The sequence below is a fragment of the Brienomyrus brachyistius genome, chromosome 1, assembly GCF_023856365.1.
Source record: "Brienomyrus brachyistius isolate T26 chromosome 1, BBRACH_0.4, whole genome shotgun sequence".
In the NCBI taxonomy this organism is placed as follows: Eukaryota; Metazoa; Chordata; class Actinopteri; order Osteoglossiformes; family Mormyridae; genus Brienomyrus; species Brienomyrus brachyistius.
The window spans coordinates 1,902,823-1,919,536 of record NC_064533.1 but is presented as its reverse complement, the minus strand read 5'-3'; the positions used below and the strand labels follow the sequence as shown (position 1 = coordinate 1,919,536).

Below are 16,714 nucleotides of genomic sequence, written 5' to 3'. Positions count from 1 at the left end.
GGTTGGACCCTTTTCCACTCTGGAGTGAAAAACTTGGGGTTTACCGCAGTGGACGAGAGGGTAGCCTCCCTCCGCCTTCGGGTCGGGGGACGGGTCCTGACTGTTGTTTGCGCTTTTGCGCCAAACAGCAGTTCGGAATACCCACCCTTTTTGGAGTCCTTGGAAGGGGTGTTGGAGAGCGCTCCTCCTGGGGACTCCCTTGTTCTGCTGGGGGACTTCAATGCTCACGTGGGCAGCGACAGTGAGACCTGGAGGGGCGTGATTGGGAGGAACGGCCCCCCCGATCTGAACCCGAGCGGTGTTTTGTTATTGGACTTCTGTGCTCGTCACGGACTGTCCATAATGAACACCATGTTCAAGCATAAGGGTGTCCATATGTGCACTTGGCACCAGGACACCCTAGGCCGCAGTTCGATGATCGACTTTGTAGTCATGTCGTCGGACTTGCGGCCGCATGTTTTGGACACTCGGGTGAAGAGAGGGGCGGAGCTGTCAACCGATCACTAACTGGTGGTGGGTTGGCTCCGCTGGTGGGGGAGGAAGCCGGCCAGGCCTGGCAGGCCCAAGCGTATAGTGAGGGTCTGCTGGGAACGTCTGGCGGAATCCCCTGTCAGGGAGAGTTTCAACTCCTACCTCCGGCAGAACCTCTCCCATATCCCGGGGGAGGCGGGGGACATTGAGTCCGAATGGGCCATGTTCCGTGCCTCCATTGTGGAGGCGGCTGACCGGAGCTGCGGCCGCAAGGTGGTCGGTGCCTGTCGCGGCGGTAATCCCCGAACCCGCTGGTGGACACCGGTGGTAAGGGATGCCGTCAAGCTGAAGAAGGAGTCTTATCGGGCCTTTCTGGCCTGTGGGACTCCAGACGCAGCTGACGGCTACCGGCAGGCCAAGCGGAATGCGGCTTTGGCGGTCGCTGAGGCAAAAACTCGGGTGTGGGAGGAGTTTGGTGAGGCCATGGAGAACGACTTCCGGAGGGCTTCGAGGAGATTCTGGTCCACCATCCGGCGGCTCCGGGTGGGAAAGCGGTGCAGCATCAACACTATTTATGGTGGGGATGGTGCGCTGCTGACCTCAGCTCGGGACGTTTTGGGTCGGTGGAGGGAGTACTTCGAAGACCTCCTCAATCCCACCGACACGCCTTCCGATATGGAAGCAGAGTGTGGGGACTTGGGGGTGGACTCGCCTATCTCGGGGGTGGAGGTCGCTGAGGTGGTCAAAAAGCTCCTCGGTGGCCGGGCCCCGGGGGTGGACGAGATTCGCCCGGAGTTCCTCAAGGCTCTGGATGCTGCGGGGCTGTCCTGGTTGACACGCATCTGCAGCATCGCGTGGACATCGGGGGCAGTACCTCTGGACTGGCAGACCGGGGTGGTGGTCCCCCTCTTTAAGAAAGGGGACCGGAGGGTGTGCTCCAACTACAGGGGGATCACACTCCTCAGCCTCCCTGGTAAGGTCTATTCAGGGGTCCTGGAAAGGAGGGTCCGCCGGATTGTCGAACCTCGGATTCAGGAGGAGCAGTGTGGTTTTCGCCCTGGCCGTGGAACAGTGGACCAGCTCTATACTCTCAGCAGGGTTCTGGAGGGTTCATGGGAGTTTGCCCGACCAGTCTACATGTGTTTTGTGGACTTGGAAAAGGCATTCGACCGTGTCCCTCGTGGGGTCCTGTGGGGAGTGCTCCGGGAGTATGGGGTACCGGGCTCCCTTTTAAGGGCGGTTCGGTCCCTGTATGACCGGTGCCAGAGTTTGGTCCGCATGGGCGGCAATAAGTCGGACTCATTTCCGATGAGGGTTGGACTCCGTCAGGGCTGCCCTTTGTCACCGATTCTGTTCATAGTTTTTATGGACAGAATTTCTAGGCGCAGCCAGGGCGTTGAGGGCGTCCGGTTCGGTGACCTCAGGATTAGGTCTCTGCTTTTTGCGGATGATGTGGTTCTGTTGGCCTGATCGAGCCGTGACCTTCAGCTCTCACTGGAGCAGTTCGCAGCCGAGTGCGAAGCGGCTGGGATGAGAATCAGCACCTCCAAATCCGAGACCATGGTTCTCAGCCGGAAAAGGGTAGAGTGCTCTCTCCGGGTTGGGGATGGGGTCCTCCCCCAAGTGGAGGAGTTTAAGTATCTCGGGATCTTGTTCACGAGTGGGGGAACGATGGAGCGGGAGATCGACAGGCGGATCGGTGCGGCGTCAGCAGTCATGCGGGCGCTGCATCGGTCTGTCATGGTGAAGAGAGAGCTGAGCCAAAAGGCGAAGCTCTCGATTTACCAGTCGATCTACGTTCCTACCCTCACCTATGGTCATGAGCTTTGGGTAGTGACCGAAAGAACGAGATCGCGGGTACAAGCGGCCGAAATGAGTTTCCTCCGCAGGGTGGCTGGGCTCTCCCTTAGAGATAGGGTGAGGAGCTCAGTCATTCGGGAGGGACTCAGAGTAGAGCCGCTGCTCCTCCGCATCGAGAGGAGCCAGATGAGGTGGCTCGGGCATCTGATCAGGATGCCTCCGGGACGCCTCCCTGGGGAGGTATTCCGGGCATGTCCCACTGGGAGGAGGCCCCGGGGAAGACCCAGGACACGCTGGAGAGACTATGTCTCTCGGCTGGCCTGGGAACGCCTCGGAGTCCCCCCAGAGGAGCTAGACGAAGTGGCCGGGGAGAGGGAAGTCTGGGTCTCCCTGCTGAGGCTGCTGCCCCCGCGACCCGACTCCGGATTAAGCGGGAGATGATGGATGGATGGATGGATGGATTTAGTTATTTTTCTGCTTGGAGCTAAGATATAGGCGGGTTGTTTGTGTCATAACCTGCTCGTACGATCCTCATGTGTGCCACGCCCCCTCATTAACCCCGTGTGGAATCCCTACGTTCACCAGCTGTTCTACGTTTCCTGCCTTCAGTCTTGTATATTTACTCCGCATTCAAATCTGTTTCCCCAGTACGTTCATTAACGTAGTTTTTTATATGCATGTCTTTTTGCTACATAGCAAACAAGCATGCGATTTCAGACACCCAAATTCTTTGCAATATTAAAGACAAAATCGGTTTTAATCATAGAAGGCTTATTGCTATCACTGTGCCGGGTAGAATAGTACTTCCTCGAAATTCCATGATGCAGAGTGATGATGTTTGAACTCAACAAAGCACGACTGAAATTTATTTGCAAAGGAGAAATAAATGCATCAGAAAACAGCAAATGATTCAGCAAGATGATGAAACATTATTAAAGCATGGTGAGTCTACAGCATACTGAAGGGCTGTGTTACACAGGAATGACCATGGGGGTGTTGGGGAGCTTGCTCGCTATCCGGGGCGAGCAGCTCAGCCCAGCGTAGCACTGGCAGGTGAAGTGATCGGAGAAGTAGGTGAGGTCAGAGAGGGTGGGAATGCCCACCGCCACGTACTTCTCGTTGGATTTTCGGACAGAGAAGCTGGCAGGATTCAGGTGCAAGTAGACGTCAGAGTTGTAGTCCTTCCGGATGCAGCGCCCGTTACCCTGGCAGAGTGACTCGCTGCAGAGCCTGGAAGCTGCCGTCACATTGGCGATGTAGGGGTTCAGGGTGGAGGTCAGGTATGAGGATAAGGCCTCACATGACGCCTACAAGGATGGAACATATAGAAAGGTGATCTGTGTTTGAGTATGAAGAAATGATCTCCTGAGACATGAAGGACGACTTTGGCATTATTATAACACAGATACTTCATTTCCTTCACTGTTTTACTGCAGTTTTGTGTTACTTGATTGTCACAGAATTGCAGTCGTTATGAACATTGTGAACATAGTGATCTCTTTCAGCCGTGCTCTGTTTCGGCCTGCAGCATGTGACCAAGAGTGTTTGTGTTTCATACCTTGTCATGAAAATCTGCACTGGCCCCCCAGAGCACCGAACCTGAGGCCCCCACAGCCGCATTCTCACCCAGAGTGTGGACCAGGTCCTCCTGGAGATGAGAACAGACACAGAGCAGTGAGACAGAAGCTCTGGGCTCCGTACCTTGATGACTTAAATGAGAATACGAAGGTCTGAAGCAAAGCCAGCACAGTGGAGCTTGATCATATCCTCTATATAAGAGTGAGATGATCCAGAGTCTGATTAGAGATGAAAGAGCATGTGGCTCAGTGGGCTTGTGGTCGGAAGGTCGCCGGTTCGAGCCCAGCCTCAGCACATTAGCAGGTCCTTGAGTAAAACCCTGGGTACTGCTATGGGTGCCACCTTTACAGCCAGCTTCACCTTCAGAGAGCAGGTTGGGGGAGGAGCAAAGAGAATTTCCCCACAGCGATTCATAAAGTGTCCATTATCATTATTATTGTTTTTATACTTATATACTTATATTATTGTTTAATACTCCCCGTGCCACGTGCAAGTCAGGCTAAGTTAGCTGAGATAAGGAAATTAAATGCGTGGCTAAAAGGATGGTGTAGGAAAGAGGGGTTTAGGTTTATGGGGCATTGGAGGACCTTCTGGAACAGGTGGGACCTGTTCAAGCCGGATGGGTTGCACCTGAACCAGAGGGGAACCAGTGTATTGGGGAGGCGTATGTGTAGAGTCGTTGAGGAATGTTTAAACTAGGGACTGGGGGGGCAGGGAAGTTAGTAACTATGTCAGTGGGGGGAAACGGAAAGCCCCAAATAATCATATTGTAAGTGGGCACCGTAATAGGCCTACCCTTTGTTGTCTGTATTTAAACGCCAGAAGTATTAGGAATAAAATTCATGATTTAGAGGCTTTTATCTCATCGGACTCTTATGATATTATAGGAATAACTGAAACGTGGTTGAGTGAAAAGGATGGACAAGAATATAATATGGATGGTTACACATTGTTCCGTAAGGATCGTATAGGGAAAAAGGGAGGTGGTGTTGCAGTATATGTAAAGGAAAACTTGCAGGCAAGGGAACTTACTGATATAAATAAAACTACGGAAGCAATATGGGTAAAATTAGATGCTAAAAACTCAAATAGCCTAATTGTCGGTGTTTGTTACAGAACACCTAATATAGCTGCTGAGGAAAGCAGATTGTTATACAGTGAGATTAGGACTATGAGCAATAAAAATGATGTGGTAGTTATGGGTGATTTTAATCTACCAGGAATGCAGTGGGACATTGTCACTGGCTCTTCAGAAAATGAACTGGAGATGGTGGAATTAGTACAGGATTGTTTTTTTACTCAGTTTGTTAACACCCCTACCAGGGGAGATGCCATTCTTGATCTTGTTCTCTCTAATAACCAGGACAGGATTGGTAAATTAGACGTTTTAGAACCACTTGACAGTAGCGATCATAACATGGTCAAATTTGAGGTTAAGTTTAGTGTTCGAAGAGCTAAGTCCAAATCAAAAATATATAATGTTAGGAAGGCTGACTTTAAGTGTATGAGACTAAAACTAGAAACTGTGAACTGGATGCAGTTAAATAACAAAACTGTTGAAGAGGCCTGGGAATTTTTTAAAAGCACATTATTGCAAGTGCAAGAGGACTTCATACCTGTTTCCAGCAAGAATAAATCTAGGAAATTGCAACCTAGGTGGTTTACTAGGGATATAAAGCATAAAGTAAGGAGGAAAAGGGCTTTGTTCCAGCAATGGAAATTAACTGATGATGACAGAATTAAGCAGGAATATCTAAGTCTACAGGCTGAGTTAAAAAATGATATTAGACGAGCTAAAAGAAATGTCGAAAGGATGGTTGCATTGGAAGCTAAGGATGACGTTAAAAGTTTCTTCCAGTATTTTAACTCTAAAAGAGCTCTAAAACCTGAAATTACTAATCTGCAGGATAGTAAGGGTCTTATAATAGTAAACGACATTGATATAGCAAATGAGTTCAATGATAGTTTTGCACGGGTATTCACTGTTGAGGACCTTAGTAATTTACCAGTTATTACCTATCCAGCATTGTCTATAGCTAATATATATATAACTGAAGCAGATGTTTTGCAAAGCCTAGCTAAGCTCAAAATAAATAAATCACAGGGCCCTGATGGCATCTTACCTATAGTGTTAAAAGAGATGAGGGATATTATTTGCCGACCCTTAACTTTACTGTTTCAAAAATCCTTATCTGAAGGTGTGGTACCTTCTGATTGGAAGCACGCCTTCATAACGCCTATTTTCAAAAAAGGGGATAGAAGTAATTTGTCTAACTATAGGCCAATCAGTCTAACTTGTATAACTGGTAAAGTTATGGAGGCTATAATCAAAGAGAAAATGATAGATTACCTGGACTCCAATAACATTTTGCGGGATAGCCAGCATGGATTTAGAAGAGGTAGATCCTGTTTAACAAATCTGTTGGAGTTTTTTGAGGAAGCTACTCAGGAAGTTGATGATAAGAAGGCCTATGATGTCATCTACTTAGATTTCCAAAAGGCTTTTGATGTTGTCCCCCACAAGAGGCTCCTACTTAAACTCAAAGCGACTGGTATTTTAGGTACCGTAGCGACCTGGATTGATAACTGGTTAACAGATAGGAAACAGCGAGTAGTTATAAGAGGCACAATGTCACAGTGGGCTTGCGTTCATAGTGGGGTACCGCAGGGTTCGATTTTAGGACCACTATTGTTCCTAATTTACATAAATGATATGGATACCAATATATACAGTAAACTGGTGAAATTTGCAGATGACACCAAGGTGGGTGGTGTAGCAGATACTGAATTAGTGGCTCAGCAGCTACAGCGGGATCTTGATTTAATTAGTGACTGGGCCGATACCTGGCAGATGAAATTTAACGTCGATAAATGTAAGGTACTCCATCTAGGGAGCAGAAATATAAAGTACAGGTATTTCATGGGTGTCACTGAAATAAAGGTAGCTGATCATGAGAAAGACCTTGGTGTGTATGTTGATGCTTCCATGTCCCATTCTCGCCAGTGTGGGGAAGCAATAAAAAAGGCCAATAGGATGTTGGGGTATATCTCCAGGTGTGTGGAGTTTAAGTCAAGGGAGGTAATGCTAAGATTATACAATTCCTTGGTGAGACCTCACCTAGAATATTGTGTGCAGGTTTGGTCACCATATCTTAAAAAGGACATTGTGGCCTTAGAAAAGGTGCAGCGTAGGGCCACAAAAATGATTCCTGGTCTTAGAGGAATGTCATACGAGGAACGGTTACTTGAGCTAAATCTGTTCAGTCTCAAGCAAAGGAGATTGAGGGGGGACATGATCCAGGTATATAAGATTCTAACAGGTTTGGATGCTGTTCAACCAAATAGTTACTTCAGCATTAGTTTAAATACACGAACTCGTGGCCATAGGTGGAAATTAGCGGGAGAACATTTCAAGCTGGATTTAAGGAAGCACTTCTTTACGCAGCGTGTAGTCAGAGTATGGAATAGCCTTCCTGATAATGTAGTGCAAGCTGAATCCTTGGGTTCCTTTAAATCAGAGCTAGATAAGATTTTAACGACTCTGAGCTATTAGTTTAGTTCTCCCCAAGCGAGCTTGATGGGCCGAATGGCCTCCTCTCGTTTGTATAGTTCTTATGTTCTTATGTTCTTATGTTCTTATTTAAAAAAAGTACCGAGACACAAACTGAAATCATATCACTAAGTTTTATATTTAAAATGACAAAATGAGCAGCACGATACACTTTTTGCTTGCATAAACATTAAAGTCAAATCGTAAATAATGCCTCATGTAAACATATGAAAACCATATTTAATGTGCATTAAAAATCTCCAGAACGCGGTCACTGCTTCTGCCATGTTTTCACTGACACAAAACAAACCCACACTGCATGTTGTGTGTGCGTGCCTGCGTCTGAGAGACTGCCACTGGCTTTGGTTGATGCTGGACAGTATTTAACGTGAGTTTTTCAAAGTGTACTAATCAAGCACTGTCTAAAGGATAATTAAGAATTGAAAGCGTGGTTTACTGTGAAGCCAGTAACCGTTTCATGCCTAGCCTGATGTACTCACCACACTTAAGAATTTGCTGGTTTGGTCAGTAAAGACAGGACGGGTGTAGACGTAGATGGGGACATTGAAGGGGTGCTTAGGCTGGCTGGCCACCCTCATGGCCTCATGAACTTGGTTGCGGACGTACAGAGCGGCCTTGTGGGTGTTGGCCAGACTGGTCGCTAGGTAGACGGATGGGTAGAGGGCCGTGCTCGTCTGCCACAGCCACAGGAGCTGGTCGTTTCTGGTCTGTGCATTTGTGGGACACTCTCCTGTGTAGTTAGGGCCATCCCAACCATAGTTATAGCATTCAGGGAAGAGATAGAAGCCCCAGAGGTAACTGGGCCTCATACTGATCCCTAGACTCATTGTGTCCTTCATGAAGTTTCTAGCAGCTGTCTGGAACTGCTCCTTGGCCACAGACTCAGCTTGAGATGGGGAAAGTGAGGGGTCAAGTTGTCGGGCATAGTCAATGGACAATGTGCGGTAGATGGTCTTAGAGTCCCAGTTTGTATCCCAGATGGGGCGCCAGGCCTCCCAGTCAATGACAGCCAGACCAGTGGATGTTCTTGAATGTATATTTTGAGTGATGTTCCAATTGGCGACTTCCAAGCTGGCCTTCAGGTTGCCCTTCTGTGGGATGCCTCCATTGATCTCCTTCTTGGTGGCCTCATCCACAAATGGGTACAACCCCAGGCGGCTGGTGTAGAACAGGAAGAGGAACTGGTCAGGAACAGCCTCTGGGGTGGTAACGGCCTGGAATGGCGAGGTGTCCAGCGGGATGTTGTTCTTCTTGCAAACAGGAGTTGGCATGTTCCATATGACGCCGTAAGGGTATCCCTCAAACAGTGGGGTGGCGGTAGGAGGATAGGGGAGCTCGGCATGAATGCTGCCCACTAAAGATAACAGAAGAAGGGGCAGCAGGAGAGGACTGGATCCCTTCATCCAGATGGTCAAATCCATGGCAGCTCCTGTATGAATGAAATATAGAAGAACGGGCTTCACTCCTAATGATTTTATCAAAGTGCTGGACCGTAAAAAGAATAACTCAAGTAACAAAAGAAGAGGTTGCACTTTGCCTAATGCAGTTTTATTTCTCAATGTCTCCACACAGACTCGTTTCAGTGTAATGCCTTCAGTGTACTATTGACAATGTGCATTTGCAGTTTTATAAGAAGCCACACTCCTGCTGCAGAGCCAATGGTATCACAACAAGTGTCATACAGGGCATCACTAGACCACACCCCTAATAAGTGCTATTATACTAGATTACTGTAGGAGTATACAAAGCCTAACATACAAAGGGTGGTATTATACTAGATTAACGTAACACTATGCAAAGCAGCCATACCCACCTTTTGTTCAAACTTGGTAATCCATCTGCAGCTACGTAGCTTTAGGCCAGGCTAGAACTTGGATGGGAGACCAAGTAAGATAGCTGGGTTGCTGCTGGCGGAGGTGTTGGTGTGGATGGCAGGTTAGCCCATCCTGTGGTCTCTGTGGGTCCCAGTGCCGTGATGGGGACACTGGTGCCACAGTTTAGGTGAGATGTGAAACTGAGGTCCCGACTTTTGGAGATCATGAATGATCCCTGGATAGAGTTACCATGCATCTGGGTTTCTCCTGATACGTCCTCTTTTTGGGCCCCTGTCCTGGAGGTTGGTCTGGGTTTAGCACTGCAACCCGTATGACCCAGTGTTGCAAGTTACAATGGAGTACTAAGTGGAGTACTACTTCATTCATTTATTCAACATAAGTTACTGGTAATATCTATACCATCCATCCATCCGTCCATCCATTCTCCAAACCGCTTATCCTACTGGGTCGCGGGAGGTCCGGAGCCTATCTCGGAAGCAATGGGCAGGAGGCAGGGAACAACTCAGGATGGGGGGCCACCAGTTCTCTCAGGGAAGAGATAGAAGCCCCAGAGGTAATTGGGCCTCATATCAATCCCTAGACTCATTGAGTACTCCATGAAGTTTCTAACAGCTGTCTGGAACTGCTCCTTGGCTACAGGCTCAGCTTGAGATGGTTAAAGTGTCGGGTCAAGCTGACGGGCATAGTCAATGGACAATTTGCGGTAGAATCTTAGAGTCCCAATTTCTGTCCCACAGAGGGCGCCAAGCTTTCCAGTCAATGACAGCCAGGCCAGTGGAGGTTTCTGAAAGCATATATTGAGTGATGTCCCACTGGGCGACTTCTAAGCTGGCCATCAGGCTGCCCTTCTGTTCAACGTTTACTAAAAAAAGTCAAAGTTTACTAAAAAAGCACCACCGGAATAAGGGCATAGCAGTGCAAGCGATGAATCTGTTTAATGACAATGCAATGCCCTCATTTCCGCGAAGTCGTACAGGAGGCAAAACCAGCTGTCATTGGATAGGTTCTTTGTTAAAGTCGCACAAAAAGAAAAAGATTCCAGTGAGCCAACAGATAGCAGTGATTCTGTTAGTTATACTGAAAGTCGTCCTACAAAATAACCCTCCTCTTCTCCACTCTCTCATCTCCCACACACCATCCACGAGTCTTTTCAAAGATAAAGTGCAGGTTAATTTGTTTTATGTATTTTTACTTTATATTTTGCATTAATCATTTTTATATGAATGTTTTTGGGTTGTGGAACGAATCATCTGTGTTTCCATTATTTCTAATGGGAAAATTCGCTTTGATATACGAGTGCTTTGGACTACGAGCACGCTTCCGAAATGAATTACGCTTGCAATCTGAGGTTTTACTGTATTAATTTACATTCACCATTTCTCATACAGGTTCAGTGTATCTGAGTGTAAAAATACTTAGAAATAAACTAGGCAAGTATGTTTGAATTGTTGTTCATATTATTGCCTAGCAAACTGAGTCTACTGCTTGTATTGATAACATCCACCATGCAGAAACAGATTTCAAATTGAGAGGAAGTCAACTGTCTGGTAATGCAGAGCTAATGTGACGTGTTTCATTTAAAGTCATGCCAGGCCTTTTTCGAGAAGCCCATCGTTATGCAAATACAATGCATCGTTATGCAAATACAATGCTAATTAAATCCAGATCCCGTTGTAACCTCTCCGCTGCTAGATCAGTATTTGCTACACCACCCACCTTGGTGTCGTCTGCAAATTTAACTAGTTTACAATATGTATTGGTGTCAATATCATTAATGTAAATTAGGAACAATAGTGGTCCTAAAATTGAACCCTGCGGTACCCCACTATGAACGCAGCCCCCCTGTGACATTGTGCCTCTAATAACTACTTGCTGTTTCTTGTCTCTTAAATAGTTTTTCATCCAAGCTGCTACAGTTCCTAAAATCACTCCAGCTTTGAGCTTAAGCAAGAGCCATTTGTGGGTGACAATATCAAAGGCCTTCTGGAAATCTAAGTAGATTACATCGTAGGCCTTCTTGTGATCAATATCTCTTGTAGCTTCCCGTAAATTAGTTAAACAGGATCTACCTCTCCTAAATCTATGCTGTGTATCCCTCAGAATGTTATTTGCATCCAGGAAATCTACGATTTTCACTTGGATTATACTTTCCATTACCTTTCCAGTAATGCTAGTTAAACTGATTGGCCTATAGTTTGCTGGGTTGCTTCTATCCCCTTTTTTGAATATGGGCATTATATTAGCATGCTTCCAATCAGAAGGTACCACACCTGCAGATAAAGATTTCTGGAATATTAAAGTTAAAGGTTGGCTAAGAATATCGCTCATCTGTTTTAAAACTATAGGTAAGATGCCATCAGGGCCCTGTGATTTATTTATTTTGAGCTTAGCTAGGCTTAGTACCACATCGGCCTCAGTTATACCTATATTGGTCAAAGATGACGCTGTATTCCTACTAAAAGGTGGCAAGTTACTCATGTTCTCTACTGTGAACACCCGTGTAACATAATCATTAAACTCATTTACTATATCAATTTCATTTTCAATTATAAGGCCCTTACTATCCTGCAGATTAGTGATTTCAGCTTTCAAAGCTCTTTTGGAGTTAAAATATTGGAAGAAACTTTTATTGTCATCATTAGCCTCCAATGCTATTTTTCTTTTGACATTCCTCTTAGAGAGTCTACTGTTGTTTTTTAACTCAACCTGTAGACTTAGGTACTCCTGCTTAGTTTTTAAATCATTAGTTAATTTCTATTTGTGGAAGAGAGCCCTTTTCCACCTGACTTTATTCTTAATTTCCTTAGTAAACCACCTTGGTTGTAGTTTCCTTGATTTAGTTTTGCTGGAAACAGGTATGAAGTCCTCTTGCACTTGCAACATTGAGCTTTTAAAAAATTCCCATGCTATTGAACTCCATGCAGTTTACAGTTTCTAGTTTCAATCTCATACTATTAAAGTAAGCCTTCCTAACATTGTATAATTTTGTTTTGGACTTTGCTCATCGGACGTTAAAATTAACCTCAAATTTAACCATCCTATGATCACTACCATCCAGTGTTTCTAAAACCTCTAATTTTCCAATCCTATCCTGGTTATTCTCCCCTCGTAGGGCTATTAACAAACTGAGTAAAAAAACAATCCTGTACTAATTCCACCATCTCAAGTTCATTTACAGAAGAGCCAGAGACTGTGTCCCACTGTATCCCAGGTAAATTAAAATCACCCATAACCACCACATCATTTTTATGACTCATAATCCTGATATCGTCATATAACATTCTGCTTTCTTCTGCAGCTACATTAGGCATTAGGTGATCTATAACAAACACTGACAATTAGGCCATTTGAGCTTTTAGCATATAGTTTTACTCAGCTTCTGTGCTTTTATTTTTATCAGTGAGCTCACTTGCCTGCAAGTTCACTTTTACATACACTGCAACACCATCTAAATCAGGTGATTCCGTCTCTGTGAACTGTGTACGCCCTGTTCTACGTTTACGACCTACGTTCACCCAGCTCTCTCGAGCTACCTGTTCATCATTCTCCCCCCTCCCCCCTTGTGACGTACACACCGTCTCCCTAAACGGCGTATTAACTCTCTTCTTTAACTCATTGTTGTGCTGGATGAGAGCCAGTTGCTCCTCGAGGTCCCAAACCTTGACCATGAGTGAGTCCACTAACTTTCATCGCTCGCAGATGAAGTCCGACTGGACGCAAACATCCAGAAGGGCAAACATCTTGCAAACACAACACTGGCCCCATAATTAACTAGCTCAGTATGACTCCGTCTTTTACTCCCAGACAAGTATATTTATATAGCGTACTTAACTTTGACTTGATTTAATTAACGTATAGTTAATATAGTAAAGTGCCAAGTACTGTACAATAAAACACTAAAGACTTGCGTTAAAATGGAAAAAGTATCCGATAGGGTCAGAGATAACAACCTTAGAAATGAACTTTCTTAGAAATAACCAAATGAGAAATTACCTAATCCTAACCCTAACTTCCTGCTGAACCATGTTTAACTAAATTAAAGAGAAGTTGCTCTAGGGAGGCTGAAAAACCACAAAAGACCCTCAAAGCAGGTTACTGCCGGAGCTGGAAAAAAAGTGGAAAATGTCCACCCAGCCCCGCCTGGTGACCAAGCAAAGCTCAGGAACAACTGTCCTTTTCCGAGTTAATATTACCAAAGTTATGGATAATATTACCTCGCGGGTGTTTTAGCAAAGGTACGTGGAGAGAAACGTTGCTCACGCAACACCCACAGCTATCGATGACACTCGTGCTGTCTATTAACAAGGACGGACAAGTACTCACACAGACCGAGAAAAAATGGATGAACGTTTTGGGACACCTGACCATTACGCCCGTCTGTTATGACGTCCCTAAATCCATAGGCATCAATATATTGTTGGTTTCCCCTTTGCAGCTATAACAGCTATCAGTCTCCTGGGAAGGCTGTCCACAGGATTTTGGAGTGTGTTTGCGGGAATTTTTGCCAATTCATCCAGAAGAGCATTTGTGAAGTCAGACACTGATGTTGGATGTGAAGGCCTGACTCACAGCCTCCATTCTAGTTTACCCCAAAGTTGTTCAATGGGGTTGAGGTCAGGGCTCTGTGTGGGCAAGACTAGTTTTTCCAGACCAAACCATGTCTTTATGGGTCTTACTTTGTGCACTGGGCCACAGACATGCTGGAACAGGAAAGGGCCTTCCCCAAACTGCTCCCAGGCAGTTGGAAGCATAGAATTCTTCAAAATGTCTTGGTATGTTGAAGCATTAGAGGTTTCCTTCACTGTTACTAAGGGGCCTAGCCTAACTCCTGAAAAACAGCCTGAGACCATTATCCCTGCTCCAGCAAACTTTACAGTTGGCACAGTGCGGTGATTTGTCATACAACAGAATACGCTTCCAAAGCTCCAGAGTCTAGTGGTGGACTGCTTTACACCACTCCAACCAACACTTGGCATCATGCTTGGTGATGTGAGGCTTGTATGCAGCCACTCGCCATGAAACCCCATTCCATGAAGCTAATTTTTGTGCTCGAGTTAAAGTCAGAGGAAGATTAGAACTCTGCAGTTATGGACTTTGCCCATCTGTTAGTGATTTGTCTTTATTCCCTAATGTAATTCCCAATCATGATTTTTGTCACTATAGTGTGTGAAAGTCTTTGCGTGTTTCCACTATCAGATATCGCACAGTACATACTAAATATTGTTAGAAGCCTACTACTTGGCCATTAATGTTGTATGCACTTTACAGTATGTAAGCATGAGAACAACATGAATGCACTTGGACATGCTGCGGTCACCATCTCACGCATTACCTGACCTGGATATGTACAAATGACATACTGTAGCTTGAACCCCAGGAAAGTTACTGTTAAAAACTATCAAAAAAATACATATTGGAGTCTCCTCATGTAACTGATTATTTTATACTTTAAGGTTCCTTAAAGGTGACTTTACCTCAGACACAGCTGAATGAGGAGAGTTTTGTACATGGAACTGATACGTCATTCTGAAACACTGATGTTCCCTCTTTCAAATATAAATCCCATATTTGACAAAGAAGGTGGTAAAACAGGCTGATTCAAAAATCCTGCGCTGTTACAGAACAGTCTTAACTACCCCCTCAAATTTAACATACACCAGCACTTTCAAGCTCAATGAACCTGCACACCTGCAACATATATTATCACTCTAGAGAGACATGTGTACAGTTTCCAGAAGTGCACCAGGCAAGGAAAAATATATATACTGACAGCCATTGATGTAAGGTTATTTATGACCAGTACATTAAGAAGGTAAGTCCTTTTAGCAACTTACATACCTGGAACCTTACAACTATGCTTTTCAAAAAGTACCCCAGTTTAACACAGGAGTAGTAAAGAACATTTACTGTGATACTGACAGTGAGATGAGGCTTCTTACTGCCTGTCGTCTCCTTTTGGTTAGCTAAACAAATATGTAGTCCTATCTAATTAAAAACAAAGAAAACCAAAAGTCCAAATTATTTGCAAACAAGACATCTCTAAGTTCCTCAGCTTGCTGTTTATACTGTAGTTCATGATAAAAATTGCATGTTGACTGAGATGCAAAAAATTACGGTGTTGTTGTTCCAATGCTAAAAAAAAAGTTATGACTTAGCTAATATTGTGCCTACGTAGGAGTGGGAGTATTACAGCTACATGTGGTAAAGTAGAAAGAGTACACTAACATAACGATAAAAAGTACAGCATATACTGTAGTATATACATAAACCAGTAACTTGGTTGTTTAATCATTATCAAGTATTATGTACTATACATAATTGTATGCACTAAACTTTTACACTTTTTTACGGCTTGTTTACGCCACAAACCTGAATAATGCGTTTGCACTATGATGTCAATAGGAGATACTGTAGGAATTTTTCACCGCTGTTGTAAATGCAGCCCATTGTTAACCAAAATGTTATGTGGCACATGACTATAGATGTTGATTATGCGTGAGAATAATGAAAGGTTATGGGGTTGGGCGGATTGTGAGAATGTTGTTTTGTCTTCGGCCTTAGGCAAGAAGAGGATGTTGCATTGTGGGATTCCTTTTCTATCGAGGAATGGTCCTAATTAGGAAGAGGGGGTGCATCTGTCAGGCTTGTGAGGGAAGGATGTCATGATAACGGTGAACAGCAGAAAAGCAGCTGGGAGGGGAGATTCCTGCTATCATCTGGTCTGTGATAGTTTACTGACATTTACTGTCATTATAGGAAATCTCAGGTACAACTGTATAGCCACTGTCAGAAGAAACAGCATGTAACAATAGAACAGTAGGTGATTAATCAATCATGTAATGTTTGAATGTACTCAGTAAGATGATTGGAGGTCAAATTTGGACATACTATATGGTAACCAATCGTGTTGAAGAAGGAGCACTCTGTCATGCTAATTTGCATCAACACAAATATAGAAGGTTTCACCTGCCAATTCTGAGGTTCGGATTTAGTTATTTTTCTGTTTGGAGCTAAGATATAGGCGGGTTGTTTGTGTCATGACCTGCTCATACGATCCTTATGTGTGCCACGCCCCCTCATTAACCCCGTGTGGAATCCCTACGTTCACCAGCTGTTCTACGTTTCCTGCCTTCAGTCTTGTGTATTTACTCCGCATTCAAATCTGTTTCCCCAGTACGGTCATTAACGTAGTTTTTCATATGCATGTCTTTTTGCTACATAGCAAACAAGTTTGCGATTTCAGACACTTAAATTCTTTGCAATATTAAAGACAAAATTGGTTTTAATCATAGAAGGCTTATTGCTATCACTGTGCCGGGTAGAATAGTACTTCCTCGAAATTCCATGATGCAGAGTGATGATGTTTGAACTCAACAAAGCATGACTGAAATTTATTTGCAAAGGAGAAATAAATGCATCAGAAAACAGCAAATGAATCAGCAAGATGATGAAACATTAT

At 44.7% G+C, this 16,714-nt stretch overlaps 1 protein-coding gene and 1 long non-coding RNA gene across 2 annotated transcripts in view; one reads left to right on the top strand and one right to left on the bottom strand.

Annotated features, from left to right (window-relative positions):
- Window positions 1-3,242: 3,242 nt before the first annotated feature.
- LOC125747460 (hyaluronidase-5-like) lies at window positions 3,243-8,841 on the bottom strand. The gene is made up of 3 exons (XM_049022734.1): window positions 7,900-8,841; window positions 3,830-3,919; window positions 3,243-3,578 (listed from the first exon to the last, which is right to left on the bottom strand). The coding sequence occupies exons 1-3, from the start codon at window positions 8,839-8,841 to the stop codon at window positions 3,243-3,245; spliced, it is 1,368 nt and encodes a 455-aa protein (XP_048878691.1).
- The window catches only part of LOC125747461 (uncharacterized), a 35,795-nt gene continuing 22,400 nt past the window's right edge, over window positions 3,320-16,714 (top strand). Inside the window, exon 1 of the long non-coding RNA XR_007399314.1 lies at window positions 3,320-3,360. This is a non-coding gene — a long non-coding RNA (uncharacterized LOC125747461). The remainder of the gene's footprint in view (window positions 3,361-16,714) is intronic.

Excerpts from the sequence above, each read along its gene's own strand:
- LOC125747460 (XM_049022734.1), bottom strand. The coding sequence starts at position 8,841 with ATGGATTTGACCATCTGGATGAAGGGATCCAGTCCTCTCCTGCTGCCC. Across the intron at positions 3,920-7,899 it reads CCAGCAAATTCTTAAGTGTG|GAGGACCTGGTCCACACTCT; the intron begins GTGAGTACATCA and ends TCTCATCTCCAG. Across the intron at positions 3,579-3,829 it reads GTGCAGATTTTCATGACAAG|GCGTCATGTGAGGCCTTATC; the intron begins GTATGAAACACA and ends CCATCCTTGTAG.